A 20,245-nucleotide genomic window follows, 5' to 3' on the forward strand; every position below is an offset into this window, starting at 1 on the left:
GTTCAACAGACAAGGAATGAGATGGGGAATGTTCCTTTTTCTAGTGCTGTGCTTTGGGGTTAAGGGTGAAAAGGTTTTGTACGTAATCAAAGGGTGATTTGTGAGTTAAGAAACAGCAGCATGGGCACTAAAATGCTTCCAATTACTCTTCTGTTTCTCTAACGAGGTCTAGGGTTGCCAACTGTCCTGGAACAATCAGGGCACCCCGTATTTCAGGGTGCCATTTTCCCTATATTTTTAGCCTACTTTCCAGTAGGATTATGAGATCACCCGGCATTCTGTGTGTGTCCGTGTGTGTGTCCGTGTGTGTATGTCTGTGTCCCCTGCCCCCCCCATCAACTTTGCAACACCTGGACCAATATGAACCAAATCAGGTACAGTTGTAGGGATACCTCAACAGTGTAGTTTGTGATGACGTCCTCCACCCTGATCCAAGATGGTGGATGCATGAATGTTTGAGGCACAAGTGGGCTAACTTGGAACTGCCTAACCAATTTGAACCAAATTTGCTACAGCTTAGGGACACATAGGGATGCCCTAATGGCATTGTGTGTGATGATGTCATCCACTCCAATTCAAGATGGTGGCCATGTAAACATCTGAGGTGCAAGTGGGCTAATTTGTGGACTGTCTAACCAATTTGAACCAAATTTGGTACAGTTGCAGTGAGTGATGCACAGGGACATCTCAATGGCATAGCCTGTGATGATGTCATCCACCCTGATTGAAGATGGTGGACACGTAAACTTTTGAGGCACAAATGGGCTAACTTGTGAACCACCTGACCGATTTGAACCAAATTTGCTACAGCTGTAGGGGCACATGGGGAAACCTCAATGGCATAGTTTGTGATAATTTCATTTACACCAAACCAAGATGGCGGATGCATGAATGTTTGAGATGCAAGTGGGCTAACTTGTGGACTAGCTAACCAATTTGAATAAAATTAGGTGCAGTTGTAGTGAGTGACACACAAGGACACCTCAATGGTGTGGTTTGTAATGATGTCGTCCACCCCGATCCAAGATGGCGGACGCATGAACATTTCAGGTGCAAGAGATCTAGCTTATGGACCTGAATTTGAACCAAATTTAGTTCAGTTGTAGAGACAGAGAAGGAAAGTAGGCTGATTAATTCTAACTAGAACAACTTGTTGGTCTCTCCTATTCCCTGCTGGCTCTGGTGCCAACTTAGTGATCTCCTATGCCTCATTTGTTCCCAGTGCCAGCCATACAGAAGTTCTCACATCACATGTGGGCAGCCAGGTGGTTCCATCCTACCCATCAGGCTCAGCTTACAAAGAAGCGGAGCACTCTGCCATGTGTGCCTGCCTACTGCCAGTGATATTGTTGCTGTGTGCTGCACTTGCTGTCTTGATGATGTCTTAGCCTCTTTGCCCTCTTCAAGGGACAGTTCTGTGTCTGCTGCTGCTCTCCAGTCTCCAGGTCAGGAAACTATAGGGCTTGCATATCTTTTTTTACACCAGCACAAATGTTCCAGTTAGTAAATTGTGAATGATTCAGGGGCTGTGGTTGAAACCATGGGGCTTGGGTGGTTGTTTTTCTTTTTAACAAATGCTCTGTGTTCCAACTTTCAGACCAATTGGTTTGTGAATGATCCAGAGTCTGTTTGTGGAACCACCATGGGGCTTGCTTTTTTCTTTTTCTTTATTAAAGCTCTATGTTTCAGTTGGTTTGCAATCCATAGAGCTTGAGTTTGTGATCCAAGACCCACAAAGCTTGGTTCCCCCCACCCTGCCTTACAAGTACTTCATGTTTAAGTTGGTTTGTGATCAAGAAGGTGTGTGTAAGAATCCAGGAGACTTATATTATTTTCCCCTTACAAATGTTCCATGTTTAAGTTGGTTCATTTGTGATCAACAAGCTGTTTGTGTGCAAGAGACAAACTAGGGGGCTTGTGTTTAATTTTTTTCTGAAGCTCCCTGACATTGCTACTCAGGCTCCCGATTACCCTTGTATTCTAGCCGTGCCCCCTCCCCCCGCCCAGTTGTGACCCTGATTCGGGCAACAGAATGTAGGCAACTCTACTGTCACTATGTCTCTCCCAAATCAGTTTCCAAAACCCAGATACACTCACAAGATGAAATTCTAGAAAAGGCCTGCATTTTGTTCAGTGTCTCTAAAGCCTGCATGTCTTAAATAACTGTCCATGTTTGAACTTTTGCTTAAAGCTCCCTTTAAAATGTTCACATTATTCTTTAGAGTTCAGAGTAAACTGTTTTAAAAGAACCATCTGCCTTTTGCTGTGGTAGGCTCTCCTTCACTGGAGGTTCTGTCAGGATGCTGCAACAATTCTGTACTGAGCAGAAATCTGGGTGAGAAGATCTCCAAGGTCCTGTTTCCATATTCCTAAAATGACTATGATCTGGTCTGGACAATGCTTTCCACCTTGCCCATCTGTCATTTGATTAAGAAGTGAGCTTGCCATAATTGTCCACATCTCCCGCCAGCACACCTAATTGCATGGGGAGGGCCCTGGTTCTGTGGTAGCATCCGGCATATGGATCTCCTTGCTGCGAGGGGTTCAACTGGCTGCTGCACTGAGGGTGTTCCATCATATGAAAACATTTTTGTTCTGGCAAGTTTTTGGGGTGCTCTGGTTTTATGGGGTTGTCCGCTACTCTTCCTAATTGTTGTTGTTCTGTCATTTTACTTACTTGTTTAACCAAGCTTTTTATTCATTTGTTTATTTTTTAAAAACTAGTTTAAAAATGTTTTTATTCTTCTGTTTTTAAATTTTGCGCATTTTGTATTTTAACTTCCATTTTTAATTTGTAACTGTATTGAGCATATAGAGGCAGCATATAAATATGCCAAATAGAGCAATAATTTATTTTATGTTTTTGTAATATTGTTTTACTATTGTTTTTGTTCGCTGACTTTTACGCCACTATATTTGAGGTGTTCAAAGTAGCTAGGAGGAGAAAAGCAATATACATGTTTGTAAAATAAATCTGAATAGAGAATTACAGCTTTAGCGTTCCAGAACTCAAGAACTTTATCTCTATCTCTGTCCACACACACACACACACACACACACACACACACACACACACACACACAGAGTTTCAGGGTGTTCAAAGTGCTTTAGATACATTATCCCAGTATTTTTAACAGACTAGTACAGTAGGGCACCATTATTATTCTTTTATTGCTGTTGTAGGGTAAGGCTGAGAGAGCAGTCGCTAACCTATGGCCACGTGAATGATTTCACTTCCCCAGCTCATACTGTTTGGCTCCTGTGCAGATTTGGAAGTAAGTCAATTGAAATCAGCAAAACTTACTTCTGATGAAGCATGAATAAGAAAGGACTGCACACCAAAACGCTATACAAGCTCTCTTAACTGAGAAATTATGAGAACTGGTGTAGTAAATAATGCACACTATATAAGAGATAAGCACAATTCAGTTCCTTTCAAATGTGCAATGTCAGCATTTTAAGATCTTAGAAAACTGTGTATCTGTCTCCAACGTTAGAGTTTTATTTGGAACTGGAGTTATGTGGAAGAATTGGACTTTTCATTGCTTTTGTTTAGATTCATACAAATATGCAAACAAATGTAAAATCGACCACTTTTCTGGTAACAGGATGTTGTGGCGAGTGTCAGGACTACCAGATCCAAATGAAATACAAAACCAGCCAAGCAAAACTGTGGTGGTAATTTTAGAAGAGAGGCTGTTGCACATTGCAGTAAAAGCTTCACACAGAGACCATCTCTTGGTGGACAGAAAACTATTTTAATGGATTACTTTGACTTGAATTTCCCTCCTGTTGTGTGTAGACCCAAACAAGGACCGTGTACCACCACCATGTTGGTTTCTCTGACTTTTGTATCCACCTTCATGGACAGTTTGACATAAGGAATTTATTTGAAAAATCTGGCCCACTATTCAATTTCTTATTTGCTCAGAGACAATTTGTGGTTTACTGAGAATTTGTTTGAAATTATTTGCTCAGTAACCTCTAGGTCTAATTCTTGGTTCATTGCATGTTGCTGATTGCCAGCGCTTTCATTTTTATTCTGAGTCTCATAACAAGGGTGTTTTTAAAACCACAATGCCCAAGAGCCTTGAAAAGACTGGTTCTGAGTTCCTTGGCTTTTGTAGTAGAAAAGGAGCTTTCTAGCTCCCAAGACCAAGTAAGGCATTTAAGCTCTGCTTGCTGGCTTCAGCTTCATTAGTTTTATGCAACAGATAATGACATTTTAAGGACCATTGTAAGAGTCTGCAGTCCTCTCATAATCTGACTTCATCTTAGCAGTGGTATTGCTGTCAGAATCAAGATTCCACAAATCCATGGGTTCAGGATTCCATAAGCCGTAGATGTAAGCCCTCTTTGGGCGTTATCTAAAAGCTACTCTACATGAGTAGAGTGTCTAAAATGGGGCTGGAAGTTCCACTCCAGCTGTATCAGTCATGCCTTTTAGTGTGCCGCTCACAGTTAGAGCAGCGTTTGTCTGAAGAGGTGAACGCTCCGTCCATGATGGCGGGCACTTCCATGATCAAAAGTACCCGTCATAGTGGGTGACTTTTGGACGATGCCCAAAGAGGGCTATAGGTGATTTGCATTGCAGATCAGAAAGCTATAAGGGCAGTTCACATGATCATAATTAGTGTGTAAGAGAAGCCTCATATCCTAATTTGGGAGCTGCGTGCGCTTGTGTTTCCCAGTCATCAGTCAGTGAAAACCAAGGTGGGAGGCGCCCTCTTTGCTCGTGTGCTAAGGAGCAGCTGGGTCAGAAGATTTGCCTTCCTACCTCATTCAGCAGCTGAGCACAGCTGCAGAGTAGGAGGGAAGTATAGAGGGCACCTCCCACCTTGGTTTTCACTGACTGACAATCAGCAAATAGGAGTATGCACAGCTCCTGAATTAGGGTAGGAGACCTCTCCTACCCTAATTATGATCATGTGAACTGCCCTGCTGTTTCTTAAAGTGATCTTTAAGTGGAAACTGAGACAATCACCTTGCTAATGAGGGAATTGGCAACAAAAACACCCCACCCATACTGGGACCACTCCATACAGAAAACCAATGTAATCACAGTGGCTTTAATCAATACCATAACTACCTACCTGTTACAACCATGTTGAATGTGACAATGGCCACAGAGGAGAGCCTCTTCTGAATCCCAACCAAACATAGATCAGATGTTGGTGGGACATAATGGAGAGCCTTCACAGAAGATTGTAGTCTTAGCAGTGTCACTGTAATGAGTATTTTCCACCTCAGGAATAGGAATGCTGACAACTTGTATCTTTCACTTCAAATGTGCATTATTATTATTATTATTATTACAGTATTAATTTTTATATTATCAATAAACATGTATAATGCACATGCGTGCACACAATTTTTATACAAAAAAGTTCTCAAAGTGATTTACATAGCGAAAAATGGTTCCCTGCCCCCAAAGGCTTCACAGTCTTAAAAACAAACACACAAGAGAGAGACCGGCAACAAGCCATTGGAGGGAACTGCTCCTCTACCCCACTGAGTATAAGTATACATAGATGTATAAAGTGCTTTCCTCCACAGTTAGTCAGAGTATGAGACAAGTATTGCAGCCCCCAAAGTTCTCAGATTTTAATCTGAAGAAAAAAAATATGGTCTTCCACCTGGCTGTGAAACAGGTGCCAGGAGTGCTGGAGAATGTAATTTTTCCTGGTCAGATGGGAACTGACAAATGAAACTCAGCTCTTTACTCCTCCCCTCGCTCCTCTTCCGGATCTTGTTTTATTTAAAGAGCTGAGTACTGGAAAACTACACTTCCTAGAACTCCTGGTATCTGGCTCACAGCCATAGTAGCATGTCAAATACATGGGTGTGTGTGGGGGAAACCTTCCCCCACCTTACCATTACCAGAGAAGCAAGCCAGGTAAATGGGATGGTGAGCGGGACACAGAGTGATTGGAGAGTTTCCCCTGCTAACTGAGCAAAGAGGCACCTTTTAAAAGTGGCAATTTTCTTTATGGAGCAGAGGGAGAGCAACTGGCCCTATCCAACCCCAGCACAGCATTTCTCCAGTGGCTGTTGCTGGTGTCTCTTACGTTTCTTTTTAGATTGTGAGCCCTTTGGGGATAGGGAGCCATCTTTATTTTTATTTCTCTATGTAAACTGCTTTGGGAACTTTGTTGAAAAGCGGTATATAAATATTTGTTGTAGCCGTAGTAGTTGGAGGCTCATTGGGGGCAGTTTAGGGAAGGAAAGAGATTAGACTCTTTTGTTCTCCCAATAGAAATAAACCAAGCTATGTTTTGAGGAAACTAGTTCAGGGTTTTGATCTTGCCTGGGAAGGTAGTCACATCACTGCTCCCAAGTAAGTGTGCACAGGATTATATGTCAATATATTAAAAAAAGGCATAGAACTTGCATTTAAGTTATTACAGTGCAATTTAATATGCAGATCGATGCATATCACACACATGCATGAACATCGCAATGGCACAAACTACAAATAGTTTCACATTTTTCCAACCTGGACAAGCTTTTCATTCAGTTTCATTATAACTTTATAATGTTGTTATAACTAATGTTATGATGTTATAATAACATTATAAAGTGAAAAGAATATTTCAAAATTCTAAATGGTTCCATCTTCAAATTTCTACCACTAGGTGACTCCAGATAGCTCTGCATGCTTCATTCAGGGCTTTTGGAGCCTATAAGTTTTCTCTGTGACTAAATAACAGTGGTTGCGAGTGGTGGTGGTGGGCACTTTAAGTCAGGGAATAAGTACCAGGAAAAGGGGTTAATCCCCCTCCCACTGTGTCATGGCCCCAATCCAGATTGCACCCCCATAGCTGCTTTTGGAGGGGGGGGTGCATTGGGAATTCCATTCATGGAACTCCCACATCATGGCTAGTTTGACCCTGAAGACCTGCCTTCTTGTTTCTCCTGCCCCTCCCCATCTCTCTCTCTCTCTCTCTCACACACACACACACACACTCACACACACGCACACAGAGCATTCCCTCTTTCTTCAGCTGTGCCAAATCACAGCAATTTCCAAGGACTGGAAGTTCTGTGCCAGTCATTGTGAGCTTATGAGGAATATGGACAGCTTTTGATTCAACAACTGGCTGGCAGAGAGGAAAACTGACTTAAATAATATAGGGGGCCTTGCTAAGCTGAGAGTAGTCCATTCTCTAGGTAGTGAATGTTATGTGTCATTTCCCCAATAAGCTATTGCTTAAAAAAATAAAAATGCAAATATGCCAATATATTTCCAACACACTCTCTCCATAAAGTAGGATATGAGTTTTTAATCTGCACAGAAGAAGGTGATCACTCCTCTCTCTTGAGGGCACAGCACATGTGTCCGCACATGCCTTTTTTGCTGACCAAAGCAAAAGCAGTTGCGAGAGAGGGCTTTAGAAACCCTAAACCGAAACCTTTCGACCAGTAAAAGTGAGGGAGTAGAGAAGCAGACAAGGGAATTCGCCTCAACCTCTTTCTCTCCTTCCTTACAATAGCTTCAGCCATTTGGAGCAACCACGGAGCAGGTGCCACTGTAATTACATGGGGTCGGTAATAACAATGAGCACAGTCCGACAGGAAACTCTCCTGCGCACGCCCACGGAAATGAATGGGGTATCTATGCCTCCTGTGTAGCTTCCTTTCCTTTCAATGGGGGTTTACGGAAGACAACTTTCTCCTGAATTGTGCTTCGCGTCTTTTCAGGAGAGGGGATGGGGAATACAACGTCTGAGATCGGGAGGAGGAGGAGAGAGGGAGGAGTAAAGAGCCGATTTGGGGGGAGGGGACTACGAGGAGGCAGCCTGAAAAAGCGTCTCTTTTCGAGACTCAGTTAGAGAGAGCCGGAGCTTTGGGCTGTGCTTCTGGTGCGGTGCTTGACATAGGAACGAGAAAGAGAACGCTCGGGAGACCGACCGACCGACAGTCACGCACGCAACACAGACAGCGAAGTGCAGGCTCTCCGCAGAGAAAAAGAAGGAACGAGAGACAACCGAGGCGCAGAATAGATTAGTACGGGGAAGAGAAGATTCAGTCCGGGGAGGAGCAGTTCCTCCTACTTCCCAGCGCATCAGGATCTGCTATTCATTCTTTTATTCGCCCAATAATTTATTCTCCCACCCCACCGATCTGCTGAGAGCTTTCCCTTCCTTCGCTAAGCGGATTGGATTTTTTTTTTAAGTGAAAAAAGAAAGAGTGGGGGGGTGGGGGAACCATTCCCTCTCCTCGCCTTAACTCTTAAGAGAAGGGGCCCCAGTCTGAGTGAATCGGGACTCCTCTTGAAGGTGTTGGGTTTTTTTTTTTTTTAAATATTTTTAAGCAAAACAAACCTAGCCACTCAACGCCAGCTTGAAAGCAGCGAGTCACAGCCGCCTCGGGATCCAAGTCCAGGCGAGAGACCTTGTGTGCGGGGGGAAATGCATTGAAACTTTTGGCAAACTTTTCTCCCCCCCCCCTTTTTTTGTGCTTCTGTGGTGCGCGCGCGCGTGCTGTGTCTTGCCATTGAGAGGTGGGAAGGAAATCTGTTACAATTCGGAGTCGTCTGGGGTGTTGCGAGGATTGTTCCGTGGGGGCGTCGGATCGGAACCGAGCTGAGCCGAGGACCTTGAAATCTGTACAAGTAGAGGAGAAACAGAGAGGTGTGGAGCAGATCCGCGATCTTTGGCGCCGAGGGAGCCGGGCTTATGGACGGGTGAAACTAGAGACAGAAATCTCTCTCTCCCCGCCGCCAGCACCACCAACCTCTAAGCTTTCCCTGATCGCCCAGGAGAAGCGGCCCCAGGAAAAAGGAAGACGCGGAATAGCGAGCCAGAGAGGACCTAACCACCTATTCCAGCCTCAGCTTGCTCCAGGAATCATGAACTTTCTGCTCACTTGGATCCATTGGGGGTTGGCGGCGCTGCTCTATTTTCACAACGCCAAGGTAAAGGGGGCGGGCGGGAGGATCTGGGGCGGCGGGGAAGCCTTCCCTCCTGCCCCCGCATGGCCTGCTCACTGCACGCTACAGTGAACATGCATGCTGGGGGCGAGGTGATAGTCGGGCCAAGAGGAAGCCCACACGCGTCGTAAGCTGCCCTTGCGCGCAGTGCAGGGCGGCAGATCCAGGTACAGAGAACTTGGGCGCCTACGCTGCCCTTGAGATGTGGACAGGCGGTGCCGTTTGGGGGCTCCCAACAAAAGCCTCTCCAGACGCTTCACGCCTTGAGAGCAAGGCAGCAGAGTTGAGGTATGCAGCCAGGTTATTCTGCGTTTACGCCAGAGTCCATATGGGGCTGGCTGGGGCTTGCAACTGTGGCGAGAGGCACGAGGCAGGCAGCAAAAGCATAGCCGAGCAAGCCCGCAAAGGAAGGTCTGGCTTCCTCGCACGCTCAGCCCCGTCTTGCTGGGTTCCCTCCCATCTGTCTGGGGAGTTGAACAGGAGTTGGAAACCTGGTTTGAACGCCGCACGCAGACACCGTCTTTGCATCGTCATTGATCCCAGGGCATGTAGGCAGCTCACTGGCTTCTTGCATCAGCCTCTCTCTCTCACACACACACACACACACACACTCTCGCTCTCTCTCTCTTTCCCCTGACATTGCAAAAGGGTGTTTCGGCCTATTTGCTTTAGTCAGAGGCAGGTTTACTGACCGGAGTTCAAAATCCTAGTTTGCAAAAGCAAATAGAGATCAAAGACAACAAAATGGATTCTGCATGTCTTCCAGATTGATTTTCAAAATAAGTGACGCCACTGAGTTTCCATAAATAGGAGTTTCTTCTTCTGTACTCTCTACTCCCCAATTGCTTTTCCTCTGTCACTTTCCTGGTAGTATTCCTAATTGTAGAAGTCCATTCCAATCCCTGTAAAATAGATCTCCGGGTTTTGTCCTGCTCCTCTGTCCTGTCCCCCACCCCCATGGAATTCAAATGCCTGAGGAGTGGAGAGTTGTGTCTAAGAGTCTGGACTGGGTGTTTTGGGCATTTGGACTGGGTGTTTGGACATGGGCCACCTGAGGTGGCCCATATTCACTGCAAGGTAGATATATCTCATAATTCAAGAGGGTAGAACAGGTTAGTTTTCTTAAGGAATTCAGGGGAGAGATCAACATGGGCTAGCCCATCTCCACAAGAAGTATGAAAATACATGCCCTGTACAAACTAGCCTGTTACTGGCATTGCTTTCCCTAGCACCAAAGGGAAGACCTTTATTAGGGGCCATTTCAGATGTAGATGTAGTCAGGTGTCACAAGCTTCCTTGCTAACCTGTTAGGCTGCCACTTCTGCTCAAGTGACAGCAACCCTGTGGGCTGTGCTGGATGGGAAATGTGGCTCTCATTCCTTTGGGGAGGCTGGTGCTAGGTCAATGTGATATCACGGTCATGTGCGTATTTTAAACTGCTCTTAAAACGGCACAGCTTAAATATTAAGTGCTGCAGATAAGGGAGACGGGTGTAAAAAGCCATTCCTCTGAGCTAAAAGAAGGTGGCGGCGGCGGGGGGGGGCAGAGTGAAAGGATAGGGATAATTATGGAAGAAAAAGAGATGTAGGGAAACTCTCTTCTTCCAAGGAGATTGTGAGGGGATGCTCAGCCATTAAGACCATACATAGAGTGGATTGTTAAGGTGCCATGGTAATTGGAGCATTTGGAATGCTAGCCAAAGCTAACATTAGTGGTGCTACCTGTGATCCGGGCATTAGGTGTGATTCTCTGTTGAGAGAGGGATATTGATTATTATACTTGGTAGCTCTAGATAAACATGCCTATCTGTAGGTATTTGTGTTGAGAGAGAGAAGTTGAGCTTGGGAGGAAAACCACGGAGTCACGCAGGTAAATGCATTGTGTTTCTCTTAACTAAATACAGTGGGGAGGTGCGGTACTAAGGCCAGGTTCTTTTGGTGACGGCAAAGATACAATTAACTAATCATGGAGGCTATTAGTGTTCTGAAGTGAGGCTGGGGCAGTGGGAAATTGTCAGTCAGTGACCTGGCACAGAAAGCACAGGTGTTGGTTTCCACTCACAGAGCATATGGCTGGCTGTTACAATGGTGCACTCGTAGTCCATTTATTCCCTCCCTCCCACCCACCCCAACTTCCCCCAGTGACTAGTCACTTCTGAAAGTATTACCCTTTAGTTAAGCAAGTCCGACTGGTGGGAAGAGGGCTGGATGATTTGCTTCAAACTTGTCTGGACACTTCCGAGTTTCTGTAATTTTTCTTGCCTTGGCCCAAAGGCTGTTAGCAGGATTTGGATCCATGATCCAAGACCTTGGACAGGTCTATTCTGCTCTTGATTTTACTAAACTGGTAGTCAGAAGTTCCCTTCTATTATTCTCTTGCTTAAGGGGTTTGATGTTAGTTAGTTAGATGTAGTGAGCAGCAAGTCTTCTTGGGGCTCCTTCCAAAGTTGTAGCCCCAGTGGGATCAGGCAAAGATCAAACACTGAAGAAGGGGGAGGGAGGGAGGGAACAAGACCGTGTGACTAGACTGTTAATGATCTTGCAGTCATTAGCTTCCTACTGTTGATCAGGCCACACTGGGAATGCTCCTTAGGCTAAGTTGATGGAACACAGTGGGACACCTTCCACCAGAGCTTCCTTTTTCCAACTCATGGGCTCACAACAGGGGAGGAGAAAACTCTTTTCCCAGCAAGAAGGTAGCTTTCATAGTGCTCCTCGGATATATCCCTCTCATTTCTGAACATTCCAGGCTCCTCTTACCTATTCTGTTCCATGTCAAAGATCCCTCTGGTTGACGCTGGATTACTGACCTCTCTCCCTTGAATTTAAAATGGGAAAAGACTGCAGCAAAGCCCCTTAAGTAGAAACCTCTGAGAAGACTTTTTTAGTGTCTAAGATGGAAAGGGTTTTAACTCCTGTCCCAGGGGCCCTCCCAAAGTGGCTGGATTGTTTGTTCCAGTCCTAAACAGTTACAAAGCTCTTTTAATGAGGCTGCAGAGATTAGGGGGAGGGGGAGAGAGAGAAAGGGTGACTGTGAAAGAGTAGGGTGTGTGTGTTTGAATTATTGGATTAACCTTTTCTTTTCCTTGCTCCAAACTGGAATTTGGGCACCTTATAACCAACAGGAGATACTGTACAATCTGAGCTTAACCCTCTTTCTGGCCGTCTGCAGATATCTTGGGGCCTAAAGGAAGCTTTCCACTATCCTAGAACTGAGTTTGCTTTTCTCCCCCCCCCCCGAGTCAGATGTTATAGGAAAATATGAAATGAGATGGAAAGCCATCATAATGTAGAAACCATGAGTGAATCCCAGAGCCAGCACAGAAGACGAATAGAGGTAGCATGACCTTCAGAAGGGCACTGGGCCTTTTTGTCCCCTTGAAAGACTTTTGTGCTTCTAGCCTGATCTTCTTGTAATGGAGAAAAACCCAGTGAAAGTTGGGAGAAATTGCCCTCCATTTAAGCACCATTGCCTTGGTTAGCTGAGGGCTGTCAGCACCAGCCACGCATATTTTAAAAGCTTAGGCAGGAGAAGCACCTTTATTTTCCTAGGATGGACTCAAGGTGACATTGCTATATAAATAGCTCCAGGAGACTTTCTAGATCCAAAGGCAAATGGTACAAGCAATAAACATGAAAATATTTCATGTGCTGGCTAATGGTAGCTTGTCACGTAGAGACGGGCAGATGTAGCAATCTTGTATAGGAGAATACCTGGAAGTAACATCTCTGCACTCTTTTTGCTAGTTGGCAATCTTCAGCTTAGCCTTGACCCACACTTAAAAAAAATAATACTATAGTTAATCCCCATGTCTGGAATTCTTTCTAGTGGTTTTTCAGATGACTGTGAAACTAGAGATTGTCTAACATAATAAAGCTGTTGTGTGTAACTGAAGGTCTTTCCCGCACTTTTAAAAATCTGAGGGGAGAGTGCGTGAAAGAGTAACTTTTTTCAGAGAAGGCTAGTAGGGCTTGAAAACCCCTATAAAAGCACCTCAGTGACAAGCTGAAGAAAAAGGAGTGAGCTGATGTTGTGGCTGATTAAAAATTACCCAAAGTGTACTTCAGAATATGAAAGGAAATAAGGCTGGCAGGATCAGAGAGATCTCTTTCATTAGGGCCCTAAATATATTGTGGCTGTATTCTATTGCCAGTTGCTCATTTGAGAGAGCTGTGTGTGATCACATTTGCTACAGGTGTGGTAGTTGTCATAACTCTTAAACTGGACCAAGTTCCAGGACAGCTTGCTACTTGATGCTTGCTCATACAAGCTACGTGCATTACGCGATGCTGGCAAGGTGGGTGGACACCTGCCTGACAGGCAGCTTTGGCACCTTGCCAGCTCCCTGGAGAGCTGCGTGATGGAGGCGTCAGACACAACTAGGGTTTTCTCTATGCATATTGCAGCTGTCTTCTGGGCCTTGGCCTTGGTGGTTTTAGAGATCAGGTATGGCCTCTGCCTCCCCCATCTTGTTTGTGCTGTTGCCAAGACCTTCATGCTAGAAGTGGGGGTTGGTGGGGGGAAGGGACCCTGTTCTGGGCTTTAAAAATTACACTGTTGCACAGTGGTTGTCAAACTCTTTAGTAAGGGAGCCAACCAGTTTCAGTTTTCCTTCTGTTCCCCGGCAGTTTTACCCACTTGGTCTGGAACTGAAGATGTTCTTAACACACTATTAGGAGACTTGCATTCCAAAGGAGTCAATGGGAGTTAAGCAGCATAACGATGCACAGGATTGCAGTCCTGGGCTGCTTTGCCATACCTTGCTTGGTGAATCGCCTACAAGCTCATGTAACCCACTGGCGGGTTCTGACCAAACATTTGCAAGTCAGGGTTGTGACATTAGCAGAATGGCCTGTTGGTTTTTTTTAAATCTCCAATAAAGCTAGATTATTTGCTTTGGCTGGATAACTCAGAGATCTGAAACAGGAGATCTACAACTAAGATTCTGGGAATATAGGAGTTCAGGGTGGAATCTGGGAGACCAGGAGGCATATCAGTACTAGCATGTCAAAGACAGGGATCCGAATCAAGACCAAGGGGGAAAAAAATCTATGTGGAGATTCTGCCTGCCTCCCCAGTTCTATGTCTACTTTTTTCTATCTTTTTAAAGGAGTTTGCCAGTTCACTGAATTGTAGTTTACCATTTGATAATGGTGAAGGGGAGTGGCAGGTATACGTGTAGAAAGTATAAAAGTGGTACCCATTGTCCACTTTGTGTCTTCTATTGTTTTGGCAAGGGTCCTGTTTATATAGTTAGACAATTTGAAAACTGAAATTGCAATTAGCAAATGCTGTATTGCTTGCGTCTATCTATCTGTCTATCTGTAAATTTCTTGCTGCACTTTACCTTTGTGCTTTAGCTCTGTGCATATAGACACTGACAGAGGGTCCATAGCAGGAAAAAGCAAAGAAGTTGAGGCTGATCTTTCTAAAGTTTGTGTGTTCAAGAATCTCGCAAAAGACCTAGGTTTGAAGAATCTCATCAAAACCATTATCTGATAACTAGATTTAGAACATTTCTTGGTTAGGTTAGTGCCCACATAGCATCTAAACTGCTGGAAAGGTTTATTTGCAAGGGAGGAACAACTGAGAGAAATGACAGGAAGTTCTTGCATGGATGTTGAGGAGTAACACCACTACCCCTGCTAACTTGGCAAAGAGGCATCTTTTAACGTGGTGATTCTCTTTATTTAGCAGGGGGAGAGTAACTGGCCCTATCCACCCCCAGCACAGTACCTCCAGTGACTGTTGCTGGTGTCTCTTATGTTTCTTTTTAGATTGTGAGCTCTTTGGGGACAGGGATTCATCTCATTTATTTATTATTTCTCTGTGTAAACCGCCCTGAGCCATTTTTGGAAGGGTGGTATAGGAATCAAATAGGAATCAAATAGGAATCAAATATCAAGTACTGAAGATTAGGAATCATTGCAGACAGATCCAAGTTGGGGGCATTCCTGCTCCTCATCTCCCCCCACTCCTCCCACCATTGCCTCATAATATGCTCACATGAATGAATTTGCCTTTGCAATCCCTTAGGAAGCTAGAGAGCAAAATTGGATGGCGGTCACTTTAATTGCTTTACCAGCTCCCTTTGCACTCTGCTGGAGTGCTTTGTAAGAGGCAGGCCCCTTCTCAAAACTTGCCTAACTTTCCCTGGAACAGGGATATGTACAAATCTCGTGTCGTATTTGTCATGTCAGTGCTAGAAGGACACCAGTGTTGTTTTCTCCACTCCCACTCCCCTCCTCAGTTCAGATCCGCTCTCTGTGTTTTGACCTTAATAATTTGAAATGCCTTTGAGTGGTTAGTTTTGGTTCTGTTCTCTATTAAAGTGATAGTGCTAACAGCTTTCTGGGAGCCCTCTTCCCAAGTTCCCCCTTCCCCATGCATGGCATAGAGCAAAATTGCCTCTGCTTTCTTTCTGTGCTTGTGAGTGATCTTTTTGCTCTCTCCCCCAACCTTCACCCCGTCACTTTTCGGAAGAAGACAACAAAAATCGCTCATTGCCTGTTTCTCTGTTGCAAGCAGAGAAATACACTGGACAGATGCAAAAGCTTCCGCCAACTTCCGCCATGACCCTTGCCCAAGTCTTTCAGTTAAGAGTTCAGACAGGTTCCTTTTACAGGTGTTTCATTTCTCAGTAGTGAGAGAAGCCGGCTGGGGAATGTAACTGGTAGCATGCAACGTTGTTAAAACAGTGCTCCACATGGTGACAGTTTCTTGCTTTTTCGGCCTATTGGAAGGCTACTCAGATCCCCAACTGGCAGCTCTGCTTCTGGGAACAGGGTGATGACTGTGTTTTGATTGTTTTCCCTGTTGTATTCACAGTTATCCCAAGCTGCTCCTACCCAGAAAGATGCGAAGCACCACAATGACGGTAAGTGGCTTGTTTTCCTTCTGTCCTCCTGATAGGCACAGTGAAAAGACATTGTGTGTGTGGGGGGGGGGGGGGAGGTGAGTAGTAGCTTGTCAGAGAGGATGCCTGGCATGGGGTCCTGTTGGGGCCAAACTGGACACCACACTCATCACATTACTGGCCGTTGTGTGATCATTTTTGAAACTGCAAATAGAAACCACTGGAGGGTACATGTGAGGTCAAGGCTGCAGGAGAGGGAGGGTTTTTAACCGTATGCCGCTGCACTGTGGTCCTGAGGAAAATGCCCACCCCCCTGTGGCTGCTATTTACATTGGGAGAGGAGATGTTATTTGTGCCAGTGGCAGCTTCTCCTGAGGCAAATAGCAGCCATTTGAGTTGGCGGGTGGGTGGGATTTTCATCAAGACCATAATGTGAAGGCAAGAGTTGAATATGCCCTTCTTATGGACCATGTTCCCAAGCCTGATACTCGCCACAACTGCTGTTGACAGTTTCAAAAATGAAGCTGCAAGAGCCAATGATGTGATTCATGTCACCTCCAGTTTGACCCTAGTAGGGCTGCTGGGGAGGAGCCTTATTAATACTGCCACTGTTTGGAAAGTAGGTGTAAACTGTATGGGACTGTATGCACATGCATATTATGGCTGGGTTCACACAGTCCCCTGGATCCTGGTTAAAAGGTTAATCGGGATTAGTGAGCCCTGTGGAGCTGGTTTTGAGAACCCAGAATTTTAGGGCAATCCTGATCAAACTTAACCAGGATAGATTACTAGTTTACCTGATTAACTGTTTAATCAGGATTCTTGCGATTGTGTGAACCCAGCCTTTATGGAAGCAAGGGGAGAAGAGACTGGAATTGTTAGCTGCCAGATTTAACCCCATCTTGACTTTAGGATATTCAGGATATGACTTCAGGATATGAAACAGTTTAGTGTTTCATTAAGTAACAACCCCAATTCACCAAATACTATTTTGTTCTGGAGGAGGGATAAAACCCAAGTTTTACCAACCCACTTCAAATATAGTGTATAAAGTCTACTTTTCACTTTCATATTGTTGTTTTATTTTGGAATGAACTAAAGAATAGTTCCAACTTAGTCAATAACTGCTGGAGGAGTTCGCTATGATTTCAGAGGAAGGTTTGGCATCTTTTACTGTCTGCCTCTCTCCTCTTTTCTGTTGGCAGACCTTTGACCGAGGCTGTACTACTCAGAAAAGCAAGGGCTTTTCAGCATTTGAAAGATCATGCCACTGTAAATTATGAACAAAGAGAAAGGGGGAGGAATATATTTTTCAGGCACCCACCTTACTTTCCCCCACAGGAACAAAACTGTCAGAAGGTGGTTCCATCTTTTGTTAGTGTCCTTGTGGAGGGAAATTGCAAATGCTTCATTTGAGACTGGCAGTTTAGAACAAGGGAGGACATTGTGACCGATCTTATCCAATGCATTGCTAAAGATCTGAGTCTAGCACAGCTGGGAATAGGGAGCAAAGATAAACTAAAGCACCTTGGTGCTCCTGTTGCTATAATCATTGCAGGTAATTCCATTGCCTCTCAGGCCAGGATGTTGTGAACGTTCTTATTTGGCTAGAGGGGGTGGTGGGTCTGAATGCATTTTTATTAGACTTTCAAGAAGTTCAGACTGTTAGGCCTGATTACTGATTCTGTGTAGGGGAGCTCAGTTTTGTTTTTTATTTTTTTAAATATATAATGAGCCTCCAAGAGAAGAGACAGTAGCCCAGTTCAGCCATCACTGGCTTGTTAACAATCCTGGCTTGTTAACAAATTGTGGTTTGTGCAAACCACAGTTTCCTTTATTTGGATGTAATTGGAAACTGTAGATTGTTACTAACAACACTTGGAAGCTTCCGATCTCCTCCCTGTGTGCATGAAGGAGGATGGAGGCAGGAGCATGTAAGCTCATGGCTCATTCTTGTCATGACAGCATTCAGTTTGTTTTGACATCTAAATAGACCAGGCATACCTCCCCACTCTTAAAAAAAAAAAATGTCCTGAATATCTTGTATGGTGCAAAAACATGCTAAATGAAGGAAAGGATGAGAGATGCGGACGACAGAGGTGGGATGAGCAAGAGGTGGAAAGGGATTCGGAGGCCAAGCCCACTCAGTTTTCTTTGATGTGTGGCTGAACCTCAGTAGTCAGGATCTCAGTTTCATGATACATCACGATGTGGAAATACTTTGATTCAAATTGGAATCAACCCTGGCAAAACTTTGACCTTAAGGCTGTGCATTCAGCACCCACATCTTGCAATCTCCAGGTTACTACTTGTTTTCCAACTTTACGATCTGAAAATCCCTGTCATAGTGGTAATGTCTCTTGTTGTCACCTGCTTACTTTGGGACACACAGGGAGTGGCACTGCTGCTGTTCTTGATGCAGGGCACCAGGGGGCTGTAGAAGTGCAGCTAGGAACTGAATGCTGGTAGGTTTCAATTGCAACAAGGTTTGGCTTGGCAAACTAGAGGAGCGTTGGCAGAGGCGAGCAAGTTTGTAACAACGCACCTATTTTATATTGTTGCCTGTTCAGGATGGGATTGTGACACATTTGTTGTTCTTTCAGGTTTTTTTAAAGCACTGCTTTTTCTTTCTTTTTATGAATGGTTCATAATCGGAGCAAAGAGTAGCGTTAAGGATCAAGACTCTATTCCCAGTTCTGGAACATGATTAGATGCATATTCATAGCTTCTACTCACTAATAATCAAGAGTTGGTGGTTTTGGGATAGAAGGTCACTTTGTTCTTCTGTACTTTTTATTGGCCCAACCCCCTTCAATTAGGCCTTGATCAAAAAGACATTGTTTGCTTAATGAAGAAATGCTTCCCCAACCCAGCACATATGAGGAAAGCCACTGATTGTTGTGATAGCTCTTAAACTGTTTGACTGTATAGAGCTACAAATTAACGGATGAATACAAAGTTTCAAGCACCTGTTCATTTTCATGTTTTGTATCACAAAGCAGTTTCCTCTCATCTTTCTGCTGCATAATGCATGCCAACTATACTGAATGCTATTGACTAGAATTGCCCAGCAAAATCAGCATTAATGGCACAACAAATGTGCTCAGTTTTTCAGGCGATCCAAATTACATTTTGGATTTTGATTAAAGAGCACAGAAATTTGCAAGCAATGTCTTTCCTGTGTAGGTGCTCGAGCCATAGCAGTAGTTTATATTGGAGATCTCTTGTGATAACATCCTTTATTCCTGAGTGTTTTCATGACTAGTAAAGCTGAATAGGAAGAGTCTGAAGCTCTGTTCACACACTGCATTTAACACATGTACAATCCATGTACAGTGTACACACATACAGATCTGTATGATGTAGTTATTCATACATTATACTAAATATATATAGTATCATGCTTCATATCTGTACCATGCGTTTGAGGGGACTTGTACCCACAGTCACTTTTAAAATGAACATATCTGCAGTCATTCACATAAAAGCATGGACATGTGTACTTATACCTGTGCAATGTAATGTCTGAATAGGGCTTGACTGGTGATTAAATTTGGTTTGAAAAATTTGCTGAACTAGATTTGAGACAGGTGTGTTTCAATCCCAGCTCATTTATAGGTTTCCTTCAGGACCACCAAAGTAGCTTGCTGTACTAATAATGAATGCAGATTATTATTATGCATGGTTTATAAAGGATTATCATTGGTGTGATCATTATGCAGTATCTATAAAGGATTGTCATCAGCTTTAAATGAGAGACTCTTCTAACTCCTTTCTGTTGTCCGTCAATCTCTTCAGAAAGCCCTCTGAATTTCCTTTCTAGAATTGATGGTGTCTTCAAATTTAAAAGCACAGTTTCTCAAATTTCCACATCGTTTTTCTTTTGATTTTTTTTTTTTGCCTGAATTTAATTTATTTTGGGCAATGGAAATTGGCAAACCAGTTTCTTTTTAGCTTCTAATCTGTTCATGTTTCTGCTTTTGTGCCGCCTTGAGTTTGCTCATATAGTATCGCCTACCCTTATGCTTACCCACTGGATATTTTTGAAATGAGATAAACAAGTAATACTACTACTTACCAGCAGAGAAGTTATCTTAATGTGCAGTGTGTACTCCTGAACACAGTATGCCCCATTGGGTCACACTTTACTCTTGAGGCATTTTAATTTGGCCACATACACTTGGAAGATTTTGAGAATCCCGGTTTTAATTTTTAAACAAGTATGTGGGGCAATCCACACGACTGTGCAGGTGGGGGGAAGGCTGGTTCAACTCACCTGCATGGTGCATTGGGGGATTCCTCAAGGAGATGGGTGCTCTAGGTACTTGTCTCTGTGTCTGCTGGGGCTGAACGCTAAGAGCCGGGTTGAAAAGCTGGGCCAGTGCTGTGCTGCCCCATCGGGATCAGGCCCAATCCTGGCAGTTCTCATGCACAGTCCAACCCAGACTGGGCTTCCC

General features: G+C 44.2%; 1 protein-coding gene across 8 annotated transcripts in view; it reads left to right on the plus strand.

Moving 5' to 3' along the window:
* The first annotated feature begins 7,779 nt into the window (after positions 1-7,779).
* The window catches only part of VEGFA (vascular endothelial growth factor A), a 32,111-nt gene continuing 19,645 nt past the window's right edge, over positions 7,780-20,245 (plus strand). For all 8 annotated transcript variants that reach the window (XM_053304216.1, XM_053304198.1, XM_053304202.1 and 5 more), the window contains exons 1-2: positions 7,780-8,917; positions 15,761-15,809. In XM_053304216.1, coding sequence (XP_053160191.1) covers positions 8,852-8,917; positions 15,761-15,809 — 115 coding nt within the window. In that variant the 5' untranslated portion in view covers positions 7,780-8,851. The remainder of the gene's footprint in view (positions 8,918-15,760; positions 15,810-20,245) is intronic.

This window comes from Hemicordylus capensis, chromosome 1 (assembly GCF_027244095.1).
Source record: "Hemicordylus capensis ecotype Gifberg chromosome 1, rHemCap1.1.pri, whole genome shotgun sequence".
NCBI lineage: Eukaryota > Metazoa > Chordata > Lepidosauria > Squamata > Cordylidae > Hemicordylus > Hemicordylus capensis.